At 45.8% G+C, this 23,383-nt stretch overlaps 2 protein-coding genes across 3 annotated transcripts in view; both read left to right on the top strand.

The window, feature by feature from the left end:
* The window catches only part of pyroxd2 (pyridine nucleotide-disulphide oxidoreductase domain 2), a 38,364-nt gene extending 28,298 nt beyond the window's left edge, over positions 1 to 10,066 (top strand). The window contains exons 13-16 of one of the 2 annotated variants that reach the window (XM_069900346.1): positions 1,400 to 1,554; positions 4,042 to 4,148; positions 8,159 to 8,279; positions 9,741 to 10,066. In XM_069900346.1, the coding sequence (XP_069756447.1) occupies positions 1,400 to 1,554; positions 4,042 to 4,148; positions 8,159 to 8,279; positions 9,741 to 9,823 (466 nt within the window). In that variant the 3' untranslated portion in view covers positions 9,824 to 10,066. Of the gene's footprint in view, positions 1 to 1,399; positions 1,555 to 4,041; positions 4,149 to 8,158; positions 8,280 to 9,340 lie in introns of both variants that reach the window. The other variant, XM_069900347.1, reaches the window with a different exon arrangement.
* A 287-nt stretch (positions 10,067 to 10,353) lies between these two features.
* loxl4 (lysyl oxidase-like 4) overlaps positions 10,354 to 23,383 on the top strand; it is an 88,249-nt gene continuing 75,219 nt past the window's right edge. Inside the window, exons 1-4 of the mRNA XM_069900331.1 lie at positions 10,354 to 10,423; positions 14,307 to 14,450; positions 18,506 to 18,713; positions 19,623 to 19,800. The gene's annotated coding sequence lies outside the window, so the exon portion shown is untranslated. The remainder of the gene's footprint in view (positions 10,424 to 14,306; positions 14,451 to 18,505; positions 18,714 to 19,622; positions 19,801 to 23,383) is intronic.

The raw sequence follows: 23,383 nt of genomic DNA, 5'->3' as shown, positions 1-23,383 counted from the left end.
TCTGGCCGTGGAATCATCTCAATCCACTTGCCTGTTCCTCACAGCCCTTAATTCTCCATGATCCAAAATATACCCGTGTCTCAAAATCATACAATGAGGTTTCCACTGCTTCAATGGGCAGTGAATTCCACAGATTCACCATTCTCTGAGAGAAGCAGTTCCTCATCTCTGCCCTAAAGCTATTCGCATGAATCAAGTCTATGTGCTTCAGTTCTAGTCTCATCTACCACTGGAAACAACTTTTCTGCCTCTCTTCTCTTTCGTATTTTTATGTTTCTGTAAGATCTGCCACATCCAAACAACAGTGAGTATATTCTCAAGTGACTCTATCTCTCCTCATCAGCTAAACCCTTCATTCCCAAAATAAACCTGGTGAACCTCCTCTGTGTGAAGCGATGCATTTTGGAAGATTGAACTTGAAGTCAGAGTAATGGCAAGATTCTTAACAGTATGGAAGAACAGAGGGTCCTTGAGGTTCAAATCTCTCGATTGCCCAAGGTTGTCACGCAGTTTGATAGGGTAGTTGAAAAGATTTATGGATGGATGGCCTTCATTAGTTAGGGGATTGAGTTCAAGAGCTCTATAAAACCTTGGTTTGACCACAGTTGGAATATTGTGTTCCATTCTAGTCACCTCATGACAGAAAGGATGTGGAAGCCATGGAGAGGCTGCAGTAATTTACTAGGATGTTGCCTGGATTGGAGAACATGTCTCATTAGGCAAGGTTAACAATGCTCGGGCTTTTCTCTTTGGAGGGAAGAAGGATGAAAGGGACTTTAAACAGAGGTCTACAAGATTATGAGAGGCATAGATAGGGTGGACAGCCAGCACCTTATTCCAGGGGTGACAGTAACAAACACCAGAGAACATCTGTTCAAGATAAGGGGAGGAAAGTTTAGGGGAGACATCATGGGTAAATTTTTTTTAAACACACAAGAGTGGTGGGTGCCTGGAATGCATTAGCGAGGGTGATGTTGGAGGCTGGTACAATAGGGGCATTTAAAATACTCTGAGACAGGAATCTGGATGTAAGAAAAATAGAGGGTTATGTGTGAGGTAGGGAAGGTTTAGATTGTTGAATAGGTTTCTATAGGTCAGCACAACATCGAAGGCCAAATGGTTTGTACTGTGCTATAATGTTCAGTGCTCCACCACCTAGAAAGTCAGTCTATCCTTTCTCTAGTAAGGAGACCAGAACTGCCTGCAATACTTCAGGTACAGCCTTGCCAGTAGAACCCTCCTGCTCTTAAGATTAATCCCTCCAGTGATAAAGGGCCAACGTCCCATTTGCAGAAACAGAAATGGTGCCTGGCTTGTTGAGTTTTCTAATTTTACTTCAGCTTTCCTCCATCTGCAGGGTTTTTTGATTTCTGGTTTTTTTTTGCTTTTTAACCTACAGACCGATGATCGAAATGTGTATCCCTTCCATTCTGGATCCAACCCTTGCTCCACCAAACTGCCATGTAGTCTCCATCTTCACCCAATATACTCCCTACTATCTGAGAGGAGGAAAGGAGTGGGATGAGGAGGAGAGAAACTACTATGCTGATCGAGGTACATTACCAACCCCAACTGAAAGGATTGGGAACTCACAAAATGGTGATGTTGTAAAGTGTGTGTTGAATATCCATCCTGAAGCTTGGCACAACTGACTTTAATTGAACCAAACTTCAAGAGATAAATGAGAGTTTATTGTATATACACAAATACAATATACAAATGCACTGAAATTCTTACCACCTGCAGGCACATCACTACTGTAGTTTAAATTAAATTGCCACAAAATGTTGAGAAAGAGATCATGAATAGAACCAAAAGACTACAGAACATTACAGCACAGAAAACTGTGCCGTACTATTATTCTGCCTAGTCCCACTGACTTACAACCATTCCATAGCCCTCCATACCAATCCCATCTGTAAACATGTCTAATTTTTTTCTTAGATGTTAAAATTGAGCCTGCATTCACCACCTCAGCTGGCAGCTTGTTCCACGCTGCCACCACTCTCAGTGAGAAGAAATTTCCCCCTCATGTTCGCCCTAAACTTTTCCCCTTTCACTCTTAACCCATGTCCTCTGGTTTGTATCTCACCTACCCTCAGTGCAAAAAGCTGACTCTGTCTACACCCATCATAATTTTGTATATCTCTATCAAATCTCCCATCACGCTTCTACGCTCCAGGGAATAAAGTTCAAATCAATTTAACCTTTCCCTGTAACTCAGTTCCTCAAGTTCGGGAACATTCTAGTAAATTTTCACTGCATACTTTCATTTTTATTGATATTTTTCCTGTCGTTAGGTGAGCAACTTCTGCATCAGGAATATTATCCAGGACGTATTTAATTGGGAAACATCTGGCCGTACAATTGGCATAATGCGGATTGGGATTAGAATCCTGCACTGCAAGAAGTTTGTACGTTCTCCCTGTGTCTGCATGCATTTCCTCCAGGTGCCCCAGTTTCCTCCCACCTTACCAAACATACAGGGTTGATAAATTAATTGGATGCACTGTAATTGGTTGGCACGGGTTTCAATAGCTGGAATGAGCTTCTATTGTGCTATATCGTTAAAAACAATCTGAAGCACACTCCAGAGATGGGATTAGGTCAACTGTGATCCTTCCTTGAATGGCCATCCAACAATTCCATGGACAGTAGTGGGTGGCCAAAAGAAAGAACTGGTACATTATGAAGAATGGGCAAACTTTGAGGACAGTGGAAGTACTCTGGAAACAATTCAGCCCATCGAGTCTGCCCACCATTCAATCATGAGCTGATCTATTTTCCCACTCAGCCCCACTGCCTGGCCTTCTCCCCATAACTTTGATGCTCTGGATGATCAAGAAACTATCCATCTCTGCCTTAAATACGTCCAATAGCCTGGCCTCCACAACTGCTTGTGGCAACATATTCCACAGATTCACCTCCCTTTGGCTGAAGATTTTAAAATATTTAAATTTGGACATACAGCATGGTAACAAGTCTTCCAGCACATGAGCCCATGCCGCCCAAATACCTCATTTAACCTACAACCTCGTATGTTTTGAAGGATGGGAGGAAACTGGAGTTCCTACAGAAAACCCACACAGACACGGGGAGAATGTACAAAGTCCTTACAGACAGGACCAGATTTGAACCCAGGTTACTGGCACTGTAATAGCATTGCACTAACATCCATGCTAATGGTACTACTCTGTATCTCTGTCTCAGTGGATGCCCTTCAATCTTGAAGTTGTAAAAACACAGAAATGCTGAAGGAACTCAACCAGTCTTGCAGGATCCACCCGATGTAGAGATATATTACCAATGATTTAGCCTGAGCCCTTTTTCAAGCACCCGGAGCTCCCACAGTGGTCTCCTCTCCATCAGAGAGAATGGGCACAGACTGGGAGATCGCTTTGTTGAGCACCTCAGCTCTGTTTGCTGCAAAAGCTTGGATCTCCCAGTAGCCACCCATTTCAATTTCCCAATCCATTCCCTTGCTGACATGTCTGTCCATGGTTTCATGCAGTGCCAGACTGAGACCACCTGCAAATTGGAGGAACACCACCTCATATTCTATCTGGGTACCCTCCAACTGGATGGCATCAACATTGACTTCTCTGGTATCCATGAACCCCCTCCACCTTCTTCCCCCCTGGAGCCTTTCCCCCCAGCTCCCTTGCTCTCTCCCTCCCCCTTTCTCTCTCTTCCCTTTTCCATCTATCTCCTTTCACAGAGCCAAAATGGATTCTCTTATCCAAGTAACACCTTTTGAAGGTCTGGACCCCTCCCCTGGCCAGTGTTCTGTCTTTATTTTGACAGCTTCTTGGTTTTTAACTCATACCATGAAGAAGGGCCAAGCCTGAAATGTCAGTAATACTGTATATATTTACCTCCTATGGGTGCTGTAGGACTGGCTAAGTTCCTCTAGCATTTTTTTTTTGCTTTAATCACAATCTCTGCACACTTCTGTGTTTCAATCTAGAAGTTGTGCCCCCTTTTCCGAATCTAACTGTTTTGCTTTTAGATGTAAATGACTTGCAGTCCTCTCTTTTCCAGTGTTTGACTGTATTGAGCAGTATGCTCCAGGTTTTAAGAGCTCAGTAATTGGACGTGATATCCTGACCCCTCCAGATCTCGAAAAGGTTTTTGGTTTGACTGGTGGGGTGAGTATTGATTGATTCTGTGACCAGCTTTGCTCAAAATCACAAATCCAGTGCAGATCCTCATTCTCTAATGATGTCACAATGTTGGAGGGTGCAAGTCCAGATTTCTCCTCAATTTTTTCATATCCATGTGCCTGTTTAAGAGGCTTTTAAATGTTCCCATTATACCAGCCTCTTCCACCACCCCTGGCAATGCATTTCAGGCACCCACAACTCGCTGTGCAAAAAATGACTTCACCCTGATAAACTCCCCTAAACTTGTATACTTTGTGCAGTTGAACTCTTGACTAAACAATGAGAAGTCAGGTCTACTCACTGGAGTTTAGAGTGAGGAATATCACAATTCAAATGTATCAGTGCATTTTGCAGTTCTTGTTGTTAATTTTGGATTTTTTTAACCCACCGAGTGTGGAGTTAGAGTCATTGAATGCATTCCAGGTAGGGACAGGTGAATGTTTGGACTCGAGGGGAATTAAGGGTAATTGGGAACAAACAGTGAAGTTGAGCTGAAGCCAAGATCAGATCAGTCCAGTGTCTGACCCTCAATTCAATCATGAGCTGATCCTTTTCCAACTCTGGCCCCACTGCCCAGCCTTCTCCCCATAACCTTTGATACCTTGGCTATCAATTTCTGCCATAAATACACCCAATGCTAGGCCTCCACAACCGCCCGTGGCAACAAATTCCACAGGTTAACCAACTTCTGGCTGAAGAAATTCCTCTGAATCTCTGTTCCACGCGGATGCCATTCAATCCAGAAGTTGTGCCCTCTTGTCCTTGACTCCACTACCATGCAAAACAATCTTTCTCCATCTACTCTGTCCACATCTTTCAACATTCAAAATGTTTCAAAGAGATCCCCTTTCATTCTCCTAAATACCAATGAATACAGGCCAAGAGCTGTCAAACGTTCCTCATATGATAACCCTTTCATTCCCGGAATCATCCTTGTGAACCTCATTGAATGGTGTAGCAGGTGCATCCAAAGGGGCTGAATGGCTAACTCTTGCTCAGACTATCTGTATTTTTAAATGTTTTTTGTCACCCCCAAGGCTGTTTTCTACAAGCCTCTCCTTGAGTCTGCATGTCACTGCCTGAAACAGTATCATTTCTCTCCCACATTTCACTAATTTCCTCCCTTGTGGTTTTACCACAGAACTCCAAAGATTCAGCTCATTCCCCAAACAGCAGATTTCAGATTTATTGTCAAGTTATACACGACATCACATACAACCCTGAGATTCTTTTACCTGTGGGCGTGCAAGAATTGATAGTGCAAAAAAAACTGTACACAGAGTAAATACAAAGAACTGTAAACAGATAGCAAATGTAAACAAACTGACTGTGCAAGACAAGAGAATAAAAAAGAAAACCAATAAAATGCACAAGTAAGAGTCCTTAAATTAGGCTTTGATTGAGTTTGTTGTTGAGGAATCTAATGTTGGAGGTGTAGCAGCTGTTCCTGAACCTAGTGGTGTGAGTCTTGTGGCACCTATATCTCTTTCTTGATGGCAGCAGTGAGAACAGTGTGTGTGCTGGGTGGTGTGGATCCTTGCCAATTGCTGCTGCTCTCCGACAGCAGCATTCTCCGTAAATGTTTTCAATAGTAGGGACGGTTTTGTCTGTGATGTCCCAGGTTGTGTCCACTACCTTTTGGAGGATTTTATGCTCAGGAGTACTAGTGTTCCCATACCAGACCACGTTGCAGCAAGGTACTTAACTTGGCTTTGAATTGGTTTTGATTTAGTTTATTGGTGAGTGGAGGTAGGGAGAAGTATTTGGGAACAGAGTCCTGTAGCCAGGAATGTAAATATGCATCCAAACCCATTCAGTAATGCCTCACCTGATGCATGTAATGTTTTAAGTTAAACATTATAATCTGAACAGGAACAAAGTCTATGAGCAGAAGCAGGCTGTTCATCCTTCATGCCTTCACTGTCCTTTTATAAATTATACCTGATCTTTTACCACAGCATCTCTATCCTGCACCAAACCCTTGATTTCCTCAATATCTGAAAATGTACTAATATTTGTCTTGAATATACTTGGTAACTTAAATTGTCACTTTAGATAATTCCAAAGATTCTCAGGCTGAAGTCATTTCTTCTCAACTCCATTCTGAATAGCAGAACTTTTATTTTCAGACTGTGACCCTTGGTTCTTGGGATTTAAGCCAGCGAGAACATCATTCCCACCCGATTGTCAATCTGGGGTAAAAATTCTGTATTTTTCAAGATCACCTCTCATTCTAACCCCAACCCCAATGTAGAAACATAAAACACTACAGGTGTTCTACATAATAAGACACTGATGAGACCTCACTAAAGTATTGTGAGCAGTTTTGGGCTCCTCATTTAAGAAAAGATGTGCTGACATGGTCACAGCCAAGGATGGGAGGGGGGGGGCATCCATGTGCATCATCCCCCCCCCCCCCGTGAGGTGCTGTGCTTCCCCCATTCAGTCACGGCCATTGCCCGCTGTCAGACCCGCCCCCACCCCCTCCGGCATCACTAGTGGCTAATGGCACTTGACGCCATAAAAGCAGCACTCTCAGTACCTAACAGCACCCTCCCTCCTTCTTTCATTGTCCCCCCCCCTTTAACATTTGCTCTGGCACCGACACTGTGTGCTGGTGTTGGAGAGGGTTTACAAGGATAACTTTGGAATGAAAGGGCTATCATAGAGGACCATTTGACAGCATATGGCCTGTATTTGTTGGAATTTAGGAGAATGGGTGGGGTGGGGGGGAAGAATCTCATTGAAATATTTTTGATGTTGAAAGGCATGGAGAGAGTAGATGAAGAAAGGTTGTTTGCTATGGTGGGAGTCTAGAGCAAGAGGGGACAACTTCAGGACTGAAGTGCATCTGTTTAGAACAGAAACATGTAGGAATTTCTTCAGCCAGGTGATGAATATGTAGAATCTGTTGCCACAGGAGGTCAGGTCATTGGGTGTATTTAAGGCAGAGATTGATAGGTTCTTGATTATCCAGGGCATCGAAGGTTATAAGAATGCTGGGCAGTGACGCTGAGTGGGAAAATGGATCAGCTCATGATTAAATGGTGGGACAGACTCAATGGGCTGAATGGCCTACTTCTGCTTCTATATTTTATGGTCATATAGCCTTTCTAGTCTGTGCTGAATTATTATTCTGCCTAGTCCCACTGACCAGACTATATGCTTCCATACTTCTCCCTCCAGTCTCCGTAATCTCATATTACAATCACCTTCCTCCCAGGAATCAGTGTGATGAACCTACACCACAGTCAGTATAAGCCTTCCGAGGTAGGGAGGCCAGAGTTGTTAATGCTATCTCAGGCACCCTCTCACCAGCCCCTATCCAATTGTAGTAAGTCATGGCTGGCCCTGTAGATCCTTGTGTAATTAAGGCCACAGTCATTTGCCTTCCTGATTTCTCTTTCTTCTGTATCTCCACATTAACTTTAAGAGATCTGTGTGGAAGTTCACCAGGATCCTTCTGAACATCATCCTCACTGATACCTGCAAATGGCTACTATGCTAATGAGTGGGGACTCTAAGCTAGGAGGCTTGGACTAGGGGTGTGCTCACTCAGATCTGAATGGGATAATTGCCAGAAACTCTGACCCAGAATTTTGGGCTTGTACTTCAGGATCCCAACATTCAGGCCCAGAAAAGGATCCCGAGGAGACACATCAGAAATATTTCTCTAAAACAGTAACAATACATCATCCTCACTTTGCTACATTTTACCACATTTCTTGATGCAAGCATTTTCCGCACCTCTCCGCATTCCCTGTACCTCTGTGCACCTTGTCACATTCTTTGCACTTTGATGCATTTCCCGTACTTCGTCACATTCCCTGCACCTCCCTGCATCTTGTTAAATTCCCAGTATCTTGTTAATTTCTCTGTACCTCGCCGCATTCCCTGCACCATATCACGTTCTCTGCACCTTGACAAATTCCCTGAACCTCATTGCATTCTCATCTGGAGGCATTGCTGACAATTTATCAATTGATTCTTTACAGAACATTTTTCATGGTGCCATGTCACTCGATCGCCTGTACTTGGCAAGACCTTCAGCCTTGTGTTCAGGCTACAGGTCACCTGTCAAAGGCCTGTACTTGTGCGGGAGCGGAGCTCACCCAGGTAAGGGCTGTTCAAGGAGAATGGACTCTGTTCAAGGTCACATTTATTGTTAGAGTCCATACATGTTATCACATACACCTCGAGATTCTTTATCCTCTGTAGTTCCCTGCGGACTCCCTGGGCAGGACACCTTATCAAGGCGTGAGAGTAATGGAGGGAGAAGGTGTGTTAAGAGAGGGAGGAATGAGTGATGGCAGAGAGAAGGGACAATGGAGGGAGGGATGTTATACAGCACCAAAACAGATAATTCAGCTCAGCCATCCCATCCAAACACCAATTTTACATTAATCCCATTTTATTTTCCCCAACAAAAAGATGTGTGAAGACCAGCACCTCCAGGTTCAACAGTTTCTTTCCAACAGCTATCATGTCCTTGAACCTCCCCTTGTTACACTTATCAGGGACTGCTCCAACAGCACAAAAGGATGTTCTACACCAGTGGTTTTCAACATGCCTCCCCAAACTCACACTCCACCTTAAGTAATCCCTATACCATAGGTGCTCTGTGATTGCTTAAGGTGGTATGAGTGGGAAAAAGTTTGAAAACCATTGTTTTAATTGTACCTAATTGACTCGTTATGTGCACAGTTTCACAACTCCAAAGGAAATGTGCCAATGACAATTTTTCTCAAGCAAAATATTTCAGTAACAATTGGGTCTAGAGCAGTGGTACTCAACTTTTTTTTTTCCATATGGTGGAATGTGAGTTTAGGGGGGCAGTTTGAAAATTATTGTAAACAAACAGTGCAATTATAGAGATGATGAAAAAATAAAGTGCAAAAGAGTCCTTAAACGAGACCTTGATTTAGTTTGTTGTTGAGGATTCTGATGGTGGAGGGGGTAGCAACTGTTCCTGAACCTGGTGGTGCAAGTCTGGCAGAACCTATTATTCTTTCCTGGTGGCAGCAGCGAGAACAGAGCCTGTGCTGGGTGACTTGATTGCTGTCGCTCTCCGACAACAGCATTCCATGTAGATTTTCTCGATGGTGGGGAGAGTTTTACCCGTGATGTCCTGGGCTATTCGCCCATTCAAACAGCCCTGGGGATCACTCTTTCTCCAGGACATCCAGTTTGCCAAGGGAACTTCTCTGTCTGGGAGCTGAAAATGGGATCGACTATGGGATCCGCTTTAGAAATACTTTCCTTCCTATTATATCGAACCGTGGCGGGACGGATATTGAACGTGTACATTAAATCCGAGGTAAGTTGCTGGTTAGAGGTTATAATATTCGCTCGCACGCCTTGATCCTCACGCCCTCTTCTTCATTCCGTCCTCGCGGGATTTAGCCCGCGCTGAAGTCGCAATGGCGGCGACACCATCCCACAATGCAATGCGGTCGGGGGCTGGGGAGAACCCCGCCTGCCAACTGCGGCGAGAGCACGGCCGCGAACGACACGAGGGTCGGGGCGTCAGGCTCTTCGCCCACGGGTCACGGCGCCATCTTTCTTCTGTGTCCTCAGGCGGCGGGGTCCTCGGCTCGCCAGGTCGGAACGCTGCTCGCGTAGTCATAGGCGACCTGCGAAGGCCTCAGCGGCGCCGTTGACGCCCACGGGCCCAGGCCCTTCATAAGGAAAGCACTATCCGATCAGAGCCATCGAATCAGCGGCAGCTCTTTCGAATAAATCCGCGTAGGCCCCGAGAGCTCCGGCCCCTCCTGTGAGGGACCGATCTTCAAGCGCCCGTCCGGAGCTCTCGGGGCCTACGCGGGCTGTCCCGTCCGACGGTGTTTCTTCAAGACAAATTGTTTTGCCGCCCTTATTAAAAATCAATATTATAACTCCAAAATAAAGCTAGAAAACTTGCTCTTGGTACCTGCGTCTTTTTTTCGTCGAGGGCCACGCCTATTTATCGAGGCTACGCTTTCCATGCGGACCGGCAGCCGACGCACAGGCCCCGCCAGCCCGAGCGGACCCATGGAACCGCCAAATGGCGGATGGGGAGCAGACGCCGCGTGCAGCGGGCGGCGCTGCTCGAGCCCGCGTCGCCGTGATTGGTCGAGGCGGCCGGGAGCCCGCGTCGCCGTGATTGGACGAGACGGCGCGCGAGAGAGGAGGAGGGGAGGGGTCGGTCGCTCAGTCTGGCCTCCGCCTTCACCATGAGGTGAAACCGTGGCGTGAGCGGGACGGACATCGGGCTCGCACAGGTTTTTGGCTATAATATTCACTTCGGCACGCCATGATCCTTAGAGAAATCCTACCCCCCCTCATTATTTTCTTGTTTATTTTAATTTTCATAGACTCGTCAAACATTATAATTTTTTTAACATTCGTCTCGCAGAGTCCGTATTATATCCCACCACCCACTCTCTTTATCATCAATTAAATTACCTCGATTACAAAATGAAAAACAACCCCTCCTCTTTTCCCCCCTCCCAGTTTATCTTCCCCCCTCCCAGTTTATCTTCCCCCTCCCAGTTTATCTTTCCCCCTCCCAGTTTATCTTTTCCCCCCTCCCAGTTTGTCTTTTCCCCCTCCCAGTTTATCTTCCCCCCTCCCAGTTTATTTTCCCCCTCCCAGTTTATCTTTTCCCCCCTCCCAGTTTATCTTTTCCCCCCTCCCAGTTTATCTTTTCCCCCCTCCCAGTTTATCTTTCCCCCTCCCAGTTTATCTTTTCCCCCCTCCCAGTTTATCTTTTCCCCCTCCCAGTTTATCTTCCCCCCCCCCCCCCCCACAGTGAGATAGAGTGTATTGCAGGAGCTTGTGAAATGGGAGGTGAAAAATAGTTCAAATTCAAGTTTATTGTCATGTGTACCAAAATACAGTGTGCATTCTAGCTTGTTAACCCATACATAGTATAGCAGTTAAAAACACAGAGTTACAGAGAGATCAGCTGGAACAGGGCAAAGACAACATTATTCTACCTGTGGGGTTCATTCAGGAGTCTGATAACAGTGGGAAAGAACTTGTCCCTGAAAGTTGTGGTGCATGATCTCACACTCGTGAATTATTATTGACAGGAGGGGGGCGTGTGGCCAGGGCATGGGCTGGACTACCCTCCACTTGATTTGCAAGTACCAGCCAGAATCAATTCTCACCTCTTCTCTAATCATATCCAATTAACACCTTTTGTTGGCTGGACCCTGCCCCCTGGCCAGTCTTCAGTCTTTATTCTGATGCCTTCTTCTTTACTTATTCCTTGAAGAAAGGCTCAGGGCTGAAACATTGGTTATATATCTTTACCTTCTATGCATGCTGTAAGACCGGCTGAGTTCCTCCAGCATTTCTGTGTGTGTGTTTTACTACAATCACTGTGCCTGCAGAACTTCTTGTTTCACTGAGAATGCCCCTGAGAGCTGGCATATACCTTATTGGCTGAATAGCTTCCTTCTGTCTGTGCTTTATAAAGGAAGGATGCTGCTACGGTTTGTGAGCTCAACAGGTAGCATGCAATGCTCAACAAATACAGCAGAGGGAGGCGGTGTGTCAGAAAATGTGGCAGTTCACCTGGATCAAAGAAAGGGCAACCTTGACTTCAATAAGGTTCATCCTATCAATTTAACCCCACGGTTGGTTTATGTTTTGGATGTTATTTTACATCCTGTGAAACATTGCACGGGAGGGCCACGTTGCTGGTTATACCACTGGTGAGTGGACCCCGAGCAAGCAATGAGAGACTCAGTGGGTCAGGATCGTCTATGGGTGCAAATGATCAATCAGCTTTTCAGGTCGGGACTCTTTGTTGAGACTAAATTAAGGAGTGGTGAATGAATGTGTGCAGTTCTAGCCATCCTATTCCAGGGAACAATGAGGAGGCTGTGAAATGTGTGTATAAGAGGTTTATCAGGATGTTGCCTGGCTTAGGTTATGGTGAGAGGTTGGAGAAACTTGGGTCATTTTTTTATGGAGCATGGGAGGCTGAGGGGAGACCTGATGGAGGTTCATAAAATCAGGAGTGGTGTTGGTTGGGCCAACAGTCAGAATCTTTTCCCCTGGGTAAAAGTGTCACACACCAGAGGACAATGATGCTCTACTGAAGACATCGATGTGAGGCACTGCCTCAAGAAGGCAGCCAACACTATAAAGCATCCTGGTCACATCCTCTTTTCACTGCTCCCTTCAGAAGACCAGCACCTGTAGGCTCAACAAAAGTTCAAGAACCATTCACTATAATGCCTTGGTTTGATGTATCAAGTGCAATACTTCACACTTGTCCGAGTTAAAATTTCATTTGCCACTCTTTGGCCCACCTTCCCAGCAGTGCGAGTCTTGACCCAACAAAGTGCTCGACACTGAACTGCCCTCTACAGTTCGGGGAAATTAGGAATGGACAATAATAGGTGGCACAGTTACAGTGCCAGTGACCGGGGTTCGAATCCGGTGCTGTCTGAGGAGTTTGTATGTTCTACATGGGTTTCCTCCAGGGACTCCAGTTTCCTCTGGGGTTGTTGGTCACTTGGGTGTAATGACTCATGGGCCAATAGGGCCTGTTACCATGCTGCATATTTAAATTTAAATTTCTTTACCTCCTATAGATGCTGTGAGGTCAGCTGAGTTTCTCCAGCATTTCTGTGTGTTTTACTACAATCACAGCGTGTGCAGACTTCTGTGTTTAACCCCTCACTTCTCTAAGTTAAGTTCCTTGGCATCCTTTCCCAGTTGTGTGAGCCCTGATCAAATAAAGTGTTTGATACTGAACTGCCCTCCTCAGTTCAGGGGTAATTAGGAATGGGTAATAAATGCTGGTGATGCTTGTGATATCATAGTCTGTGAATATATGAGGTGTCTTATCTGGGATACGTCCTCTGTTACAATTGTTTCTCTCTCTAATTTTCCTCTACATTCTCCCTTTCAGTTGCTCCTTGCTCCTCTGCTGACCTCCTCCCCCACTGCCCCCTTTCTCCTGACCTCCCTCCCCCGTGTTTATTCAAGGAAGACTGGAATTCCGACACAAGGCTAGAATGAATCATTGCATTCTCTAGATGACACATGTGAGAACTGAGTTAAGTGTGGATTAGTCAGTCGTGGTTTTGTGAAATTCCGTGCAGGAATATTCCAGATGATGCTGGGGAGACTGGGATCCTTTGGAGGAGACGGTAAATGAGCCTCTGTCTGTGCTCCTGGGCGGAGGCTGCCTTGAATGAAAGCAGATGCTCTCCTGGATGTCCAGGACCAAGAATCCCTCAATCAGAAGCAAAAAGATAGCTCTTCTTTACCTGTCTCCCTTCTCATGTTCCCTCTGACTCCTCAACCTCCTTCCAGCCATCTCCCCCTTACCTGTCTTTCTCCATCTCCACTAACCTGTTGCTTCCTCTCCAGCCCCCTCCCTCTTCCTCCCCTTGTATATATTCAGAACATAGAATACTACAGCATAGTGCACGCCCCATGGCCCTCGATGTTGTGCCGACCAATATATTCCTTTAAAAAAGTACTAAACCCTCCCTACCCTGTAACCCTCTATTTTTCTTCTATCATGTGCCTGTCTAAGTCTCTTAAATGCCCCTATTGTTCCAGCCTACACCACCATCCCTGGCAAAGCATTCCAGGCACCCACAACACACCGCATTAAAAAAAACTTACCTCTGATGTCTCCCCTAAACTTCCATCCCTTCACTTTGTTCACATGTCCTCTGTATTTGATATTAAAATGAAACACGAAGGTCTACAGATTCTGTGATTGTAGTTAAAAACACACAGAGATATGGGAGGAACTCAGCTGGTCTCGCAGCATCCATAGGAGGTAAGGATATATACCAATGTTTTGGGCCTGGGCCATATTTTCAAAGTATGTAAAAATCAGGAAGGTGTCTTATCATTTCCGATGAACATTCTTTGACTATTGGTTTGCCATTCTTCAGACTTTATTCAGATGCTTTCCTCTTTTTAACTCATACCTTGAAGAAGGGTTCAGGCTGGAAACATTGGTAATATATCTTTATGTCCTACGGACTCGGTGAGATCTCCATCATCTATGTATATTTTTATATTTGCTCTCTCCCCTTTCTACCTTTGCCTGGACTGAAACACTGACCTCCTTCTCCACGGATGACCTGCTGTGCCCCTCCTGCTTTTCCATGTTCACTGAAATAGCTGAGGGAGTACCACAGCATCTGCATCACTCAGAGGGATGGGTCTGGAGTCGCACGAAGGCCAGGCCGGGATCGGACTTCATTCCCGGAGGGACATCTGTGACCCAAATGGGTTTTGAATGAATGAGAGATTATCATCATAGATGTGAGTACCCTGCACAGATGCACTGAAAATCTTAGCTTCAGCCACACAGTATATAAGATACTCCAACCTCTACTTCCTCAGAAGACTGAGGAAATTCATCATGTCACCAGTGTCCCTTAATAATTTGACAGGTGCTCCATAGAAACTATCCTGTCAGGATGCATCATTGTGGGACGGGAGGGAACTGCTCTCCCTAAGACTGCAAGGAACTGCAGAGGGTTGTGAACGTGGCTCAGACCATCACACACCCCTTCCTAACTCTCTATTACTTACCATTGATCACATTGCCAACATCCCTTACACATTCATGGGTCTATCTCAGTGGTCTCAACCTTTTTCTTTCCACTCACATACCACTTTAAGCAATCTCTATGCCATAAGTGCTCTGTGATTAGTAAAGGATTGCTTAAGATAGTGTGTGAGTGGGAAGGTTGAGAACCACTGCCCTAGACCCAATTGTACTGAAATATTTTGCTTGAGAAAAATTGTCATTGGCCTATTTCCTTTGTAGTTATGAAACTGCACATAACGAGTCAATTAGGTACGATTAAAATAGTGGTTTTCAAACTTTTTCTTTCCACCTACATACCACCTTAAGCAATCCCTTACTAATCACAGAGCACCTATGGCACAGGGAATACTTAAAGTGGTATGTGAGTGGAAAGAAAAAGGCCGAGAACCACTGGTCTGAAGGCCTCTTAAATGCTATTGTCATGTCTACTTCCACCACTATTCAGAGAGTGGTAGGTGCCTGGAATGTATTGCCTGGTGTGTTGGAGGAGGCTTGAACTATATGGACATTTAAAGATGGGTGTGAGGGAGAAAATGGTTAGATTGTTGTGAGCCGAAGGGCCTGGACTGTGCCAGAATGTGTCATCAGCAATGCTGATAAGCAGCACTAAGAAGGCCTATGGGACGCTGGGCTTCATTAATAGGGGGATTGAGTTCAAGAGTAGAGAGGCCATGTTGAAAGTGTGAGACCACACTTAGAGTATTGTATTTAATTCTGGTCATTTCATTGCAGAAGGATGTGGAAATTATGGAGGAGTTGCAGAGGAAATGTTAACAGGATGTTATCTGGATTGGAAAATAAATCTTGAGGCATGATTAGCAGAGTTGGTACTTTCCTCTTTGGAGTGCAGAATAATGAGAGGAGACTTTATAGAAGTCTACAAGATTCAGAGAGGCACATGTAGGTAGAGAGCCAATGCTTGTTTCCCAGGGCGAGAATAGAAAAGTCCAGAGGACATCTGTACCAAATGAAGGGAGGGACGTATAAGGGAGACATCAGGGGTAAGTTTTTTATGCAGAGAGTTGTGGGTGCGTGGAGTGCCTTGCCAGGGATGGTGGTGGAAGATGAAACATTAGGGGCATTTAAGAGTCTCTGAGACAGGCACATGGTTGAAAGGAAAATAGAAGGTTATGGGATCGGGAGGGTTTAGTATTTTTTAAAAGAAATATATGGATCAGCACAATGTCAAGGGGCATAGGGCCTGTTCTCTGCTGTGGTGTTCTATGTTCACTCACCTGCGGCTAGGTGGACTTTGACTAGTAGCACTTGGCTCCATACCTCATCACCACCTTGTAGCTGAGATCCAGAGGTAGGACAAGATGGCCTATCACTTGTTCTCACCACAAGCAGGACATTATGGTTGTCTGAAGTCTAGGGCATCAGGAGGAAAGAACACCAAAAGGCTGGAGTCGCACCCATTGCAAAGTAAGATGGAGGTGGCTGTTGGAGGTTGATCTCCATTTTTGGTCAAGGAATCATAGAAAATAGGCCATTGAGTCCTTCAAACCTGCTCTACCACTCAACATGATCATGGCTGATCATGTGACCTCAGTCCCCTATCCCTGCTTTCTCTCCGTACCCCTTGACCCCTTTATCCACAAGGACCACATCCGACTCCCTTCTGGATATATCTAATGAACTGGACTTAACTTTCTGTGGCAGGGAGTTCCACACATTCATAAATCTCTGAGTAAAGAAGTTTCTCCTCATCTCAGTCATAAATGGCCTCCTCTTTCACCTCAGCCTGTGAGCCTTTGTTCTGGACTTCCCCAACAGCGAGAACATTTTTTCTTCATCAACCTGTCCAATCCTGTCAAATTTTTATACGTCACAATAAGATCTTCTTTCATTCTTCTAAATTCCATTGATTATCAGGTTCAAGTTTATTGTCATCTGGTTATACAAGTACAACCTGATGAAACAATGTTCTTTGGTCCTTGGTGTGATACACTGGAAACACACATACAAATGAATCATATGCAGTACGTGTATAAATAGATAAAAATAAATAAATATTGTTAAATAAATAGTCGAGTCTTGGATGGTTTGTATGAATTCAGCATTCTCACTGCCTGTGGGATGTAGCTGTTCCTCAGCCTGGTGGTTCTGGTTCTGATATTCCTGTATCTCTTTCCTGATGGGAGCAGATGAAAGATGCTGTGTGAGGTCTGGAAGGAGTCCTCAGCAATTTTTCACACACTCTTCAGACAACAATCCCGGTAGATCACATTGATGGAGGGGAGGGAGTCACCTGTGATCCTCTCTGCCGCTCTTATGGTCCTGTGGATTGACCTCCGATCCAATGCTCTACCACACTGTGATGCAGCTGGCTAGGATGCTCTCGATAGAGCCTGGGTTGCTGTCTGGGTGGAGTTTGTCCACTCTCCATTGATCTCCCCAGGCTCTCCAGTTTTCCCTCACCCCCCAAATGCAGACGGGTTGGTAAGGTAATCAGCTGTTGTTAACAGGGGTAGAATCTGGAGGTTGTTGATAGGAATGTGGCTAGAATAAAATGGGATTAGTGTAAATGAGTGGTTGTAAATAGGTCAGTATTGATTCAGTGGGCTGAAGGGCCTGGTTTCATGCTTTCTGATCCACTGACTCTATGCTGTCAGTCAAACAGGTTGGGCATTACCTGATCCCAAAGCAGAGATCTTTATGGTTTTTAGTCTGCAATGTTGGGAAAATCTCAGAAAAAATTAACATAATTACTGCCTGTGTGGTCGTTCACACTAGACGCCTTTTTAGACTGCGAATACCCGCATGCAACAGTCCCAGTGGTTGGACATACAGTAGAGTGGATGACCATTAACAAATTTTTCCGGTATGATTTACACTGCAGGCATCCTCCAAAAAGTTGTAGGGCTCCAGTAGGATAAATTACGGTGCAGGAATGGACTCAAAATTCCTGCACATTCCTTTTTAAACTGCCCGTGTTGCAGCGAAATTTCTTGATTGTGCCATTACATGCCTCAGTCTAAAAAACATACATTTCTCTCTCTCTCTTTCCTTTTCCTCCTTTTTCAGAGCCAAAAATGAACCCCTCCCCCAATCAGTTCTCACCTTTCCACTCCTGACTCCTTTCAATATCCAATAACCACCTATTGTCACAATTGTATCCAATTAACACTTCCATACCTTGATGAAGGGCTCAGGCTCAAAACATTGGTTATGTACTTACTGTATCTTTATCTTTGCTATATAAGGTATGCTGTTTGACTTGCGGAGTTTCTCCAGCATTGTGTTTTTACTAACACCTTTTGTCCATTGGTCTGTACTCCTCCCCTTGCCCATTCTTCCCTTCTCCCCAGCCTTTTAATTCAGGCACCTGCCTGCTTTTTACTCGTACTTTTAAGAAGGGCTCAGGCCCAAAATGTCGGTTATTGGAGACTGGCTGAGTTCCTCCAGCATTTCATAAGAAGTAAAACGCAGAAGTTTGCAGACACCATGGTTGAAATAAAAACACAATAGTGGAGAAACTCAGCAGGTCAGTCAGTGTCCTTTATGTAGCAAAGATTAAGATACATAACTGACGTTTTGGGATTGAGCCCTTCATATGGAAAAATGTAGGCAGGTGCCTGAACAAAATGGTAGGGGGAGGGTAGGAGGAGGAGCACAATCCCAAGGGCAGGAGGTAGATAAATACAATCTTCAGATGTTTGTGTTTTACTTCAGAGGATGGAATTATTCAAGGTGAGCACCTCGGATGGTCAGGGCCATTGCACAATCTTCAATTCCACTTGCCATCATTAACCCCTTTCAGGTGCTCGGACGCGACTGGGGGAGTGCAGCTGGGACGTTCAGGTAGCAGGGGAGAAGATGCCTTTCTGTCACCTGAACATGCCGCTGAAGGAGAGCCGCATCCGAGTGAACGCCGGCTCCTGTAGACTGTGGCCGTAGTCCCACTGCTGCTTTCAGGTGCAACAAGGGATTCTCCGAGGCGGAGAATATACCTACAGGAGGAGGGTTAGGTAAGTGCACCTCCTGGCCGGATTCTCCACTTTCAGATGGCCACCCAACAGCCGCATTGGGGTAGAATAGCCGGCTTTACAGTCGGGTATTCTGGCCATCTGAAAGCCCGGGTCTGCCTGCACCACTTGGATACGGCTGACAGAAATGCCAGGCAATGACTGTCCCCAACAAAACAAGATCCCACCATCTCCCCCAGATGATGCAATGACATTCCCATCAATATCTTGGGGTCAACCACTGACCAGAACCTCAACCAGACCACTCTCATCAGAAAAAGGGGTCCCTGGACCAAGTGACTCTCACCGTGTCCACCACAGACCACGCCTCAGGAATGTGACAGAAGACTCTCCACTTGCCTGGCTTAGTTCAGCTCCATTACTTCTCACAGAGCTGGCATCTCTCGGACAAAGCCACAGTCCAGACTGGCTCCCCATTCTCTCCACACCACTGCCCACTGTGTTTGTAGTGTCCACTTCATGGCCCAGGGGGCCAAACCAACTGCATCTCCTGAACACAGGACCCTTGACCCCCAAACAGGGCAATGGAACATGACCAGCCACAGAGTCCACTCCGGCTCTCTGCCAAGCTGATGTGGAAATTTGATCCATGGTCGCTAGGAAGAACCTGTCTCTCCCCCACACTCACTCCCTGACACATGGGATGGAACCTGTCTACCACACTCACCCTCTCCCACACTCACTCCCTCACACATGGGATGGAATCTCCCTCTCCTTCATACACTCTCGCTCCCACATAGGGTAGAACCTCTCTCCTCTGCACTTCCCCTCCCCCCCCGTTCTTTATCCCCTCTCACACACTCACTCCTCTTATATATCGTTCTCTTTGTCTCTGACATACTCATTCGCACGTACACACACACACACACTTTTCTCCGTTCGTCATTGCAGTGGGAAGGCCATGGGAAGGTGGAGAGGGGAGGACGATACGTGCTGCTCATATAAAGTCCAGGCAGCGGCGGAAGGTCAGAACAGCGGGGAAGTTGACTGGGACGGTCCTGCATCTGTCACCGACCCCCTGAAGCCACTGATCGGATCCCGAGCCCAAACTTGCTCGGGTTCACTTGCGGTAAGTCCCGCTAACACAGAAGCTCTCTTTTCAGTCGAGATCTCGCTGTGACCCACACTTTGCACCGGCTCACAGTTCCAACGGTCCGGGGTAAGGGGCAGGGAGATTACAGGCTCTAATGTATGTGTGCGTGTGAGAGAGAGCGTGTTTGTCCCTGTGAGTGTGAGCGAGTGTAAATGTGTGCTTGTGTGTTTGAGTGTGCGTGTGTTCGGGCTGCGGGCTACCACTCTCCCGGCACAGGTTTTTAGACTCAGTCCCATTTGCAGTCTATGTGAATCGCGTGTCCGTTGATTTCTCGGGAACCGAGCTCAGTCAGACCTTTCCCACCTGCCCGGTTCCCCGCAGGTTGCTGCCCGCCCCCGGTCTCCGCACACCTGAGTGGTTCCCGCTCTCACTTGCTGCCCGCAGGTCTCCCCCATTCCTTCGCCTTCTTTCTGCCTCGTCTCTTTCCACTTTCATGTCTAACGCTGCTCCGCCTCCACCCTCATCTCTATCCTCACCTGCAGGACAGCCCGCTGTCTCCTCCCATCACCTCCCCTTGTTCCATCTCAGAACAGGGGATCGAGTTTGTCCACGGGAGTCGGAAGGGTGAAGAGAACAGTTTAACAGGGGGATGCAGTTCAGAAGGCAAACGGTAGACCCATTCTGTCACAATCGGGCTCCTTCTGTGTCAAAGCATAAGGAACAGCAGCAGGAGGGCTTTTGACCCCTCAAGCCTGTTCCTTCAATCATTGATCTCAAGTTCACAAGGAGCAGAAGTTGGCCAACTGGCCTATAGAGTCTGCCCTGCCATTTTATCATGAGCTGATCCATCCTTGCACCTCACTCCCTGGCTTTCTCCCTGTAACTCTTAATGCTCTGACTAATGAAATACCTGTTAATCTCTGACTTAAATACACCCATCAGCCTCGCTTCCACAGCCACCTGTGGCAACAAGTTCCACAGACTCATGACTCTGTCTAAAGAAATTTCTCCACATCTCTTTTAAATTGACACCCCAATCCTGAAGTTGTGCCCGCTAGTCTTGGACTCCTCTACCATGAGGAACAACCTTTGCCATATATACTTCAGCACCATGTTCCTGTTCTACCCCCAAAATGTTTAGAAGAACCCTAGAACACTGCAGCACAGAAAATGGCCCTTTTTGCCCATCTGATCTGTGCCAAACTATTATTCTCCCTAGTCCCACTTACCTGCACCTGGACCATATCCCTCCATACCACTCCCATTCATGTACCTGTCCAAATTTTTCTTAAATGTTAAACCATTCACCACTTTGAATATATTCTGTCACTGAGCCTCCAAAAGAAGAAATTTGCCTCCTCTTTCTCCTGTGGCCTGCGAACTGATTCTAGACTCCACAGTTGGGCAAAATATCCTCTCATCTCATCTGCACAGGCCTGGATGAGTTTTGTCTACTTCAATGAGATTACCTCTCATTCTTATAAACTCAAGGGAACACAGCCTAGCCTTCTTAATTTCTCCTCAAATGACAGCCTCCCCCTCCATCCCAGAAACCAGACTGGTGAACTTGAGCTGCACTCCCTCTACTGCGTATTAAATGTCCTGCCTGCTCCAATCTATCACACTGACTCTTCAGTATGTAGCTGAGGCTTTTGAGCAGATCCAGACTGATTTCCTCATGTGGATCTGAGGGAGAACTTCCACATCAGAGGCAGTGACTTCTGGAAGAGATGTTGGCACAAACCTTCAGAGAGTTGGATTAAGCACAAGAGGAGACTGTAGAAAAGGAGGATTGTCATTGTATTTCATTGGCTGGTTTACTGGTACAATCAGCATCGACCAGAAATTAAAAAATAGTGCTGAATACATTACAATAAAATGACAGCACAATTCTACAACGAACTGTCAAAAAATACTGATTTTACAATGTGAGTGCAGTATCACTCAGCGCGTAGCTCAGTGTTCAACATAGTCACAGATTCGTTTAAAAAAAAAAAAGTTCTTCTTGATCAAAGGCTCCTGTAGCATCTTCCCAATGGGAGAAGAGTGAATAGTTAGTGATTCGGGTGTGATGCATCTTTGATAATGTTTCTCGTCCTGCCCAGACATTGTTCCCAATAGATGTTTTCAATGGGAGGCAATTGGATTCCAATAATCCGTTAGGCAGTTTTTACTACCTGTTGGAGAGCTTTGTGATCTTGTGCAATACAATTCCCGTACCACGCTGAATTACCAAATGCTAACACACTCTCAATTGTGCATCTATAGAATTCCAACAGTATCCTGGGACAGGGGTGGATCTTTCTCATGCTCCTCAAAAACTAAAATGGCTGTTGTGCCTTTTTAATCGGAATTGAAGAGTTCAAGGACCAAGCGAGATCTTCAGAGAGATGGACGCCAAAGAATTTAAAGCTTCACCGCCACTCCATTGATCTAAATCAGGACATGAGTGTGGCTTATGGCACACCTGAAGTTCACGATGATTTCCTTGGTCTTCTGAGTGTTGTATCAAGTTGATATCGGCACACTACAAGGCCTGGTGGTGAACCTCATCCCCCTTTAATCAGGCCTATCACCATGGTGTCATCTGAGAACTTGATTATTAAATTTGTACCAAATATAGGAACACAGTTGGAGGTAAAGAGGGAATACAAAAGGATGCTCAGCACACAACCCAGAGTCACGCCAGGGTTAAACATCAGAACTGTGCTGGTGCTGAGTGAGGGAGAATATTTTGCAGACTAAATGAGAGAGCCGCGACTCTGTACCCAGGGAAGCTGCCCACTCTAGCCCGAAGGTATCTCCAGACCGATGGAGTCCATTTGAATGGTGCCATATAGCACTGCCCACCTCACCTCATCCATGAATCCCATGGCTCATGACTTTGAATGGACTACCATGGTTGTCCTTGACAAAGGCCTAACTAAAATCCATGTGCACCCATCCATCACCTGATCTTCATTAGTTTCTTTTGTCACTTCCTCAAAAAATCTTAATTAGGCTCATGACGCATGACCTACCCATCACAATGTCATCCTAACTGTCCCTGAGAAGGCGGTGCTCCAAATGCTCATAAATCCTGTTCTTAAGTATCCTCTCCAATTGTTTGTCCACCACTTAGGTAAGACTTGCTGGTTTATAATTCCCAGGAATCTCTCCCTTACCTTTGTTAAACAAGGGGACCACATTTACCATTCTCCAATCCTCTGGTATCTCTCCTGTGGCCAAGGAGTATGTAAAGATCATTGCCAATGCCCCAGCAATCTCTTTCTTCACTTCCTATAGTAAGCTGATGTATATCTCATTCGGTCTAGGGACTATCCAAATATTTTTAAGAAGATGCAACACTTCTTCTTTCTTAATCTCAACGTGCTCCAGCACATAAGCCTGTTCTACACTGACCTCACATTGACCAGTGTCCTTCCCCTTGGTGAACACTAAAGCATTTAGAATCTCCCCTACCTCCTCTGCCTCCAGGCACATATTCCCCCTTTTATCCCTCATTGGTTCTACCTTCACTTTAGTCATCCTTCCATCCTTCTGTGTCACGTACTTGTAGAATGCTTTAGGGTTTCTAGGATCCTGGGCTGCCACCTTTTCATCCTGAGGTGACATTCAG

This window comes from Narcine bancroftii, chromosome 10 (assembly GCF_036971445.1).
Source record: "Narcine bancroftii isolate sNarBan1 chromosome 10, sNarBan1.hap1, whole genome shotgun sequence".
Lineage (NCBI taxonomy): Eukaryota > Metazoa > Chordata > Chondrichthyes > Torpediniformes > Narcinidae > Narcine > Narcine bancroftii.
The sequence above is the reverse complement of the archived record's forward strand: the minus strand, read 5'-3'. Positions and strand labels throughout refer to the sequence as shown.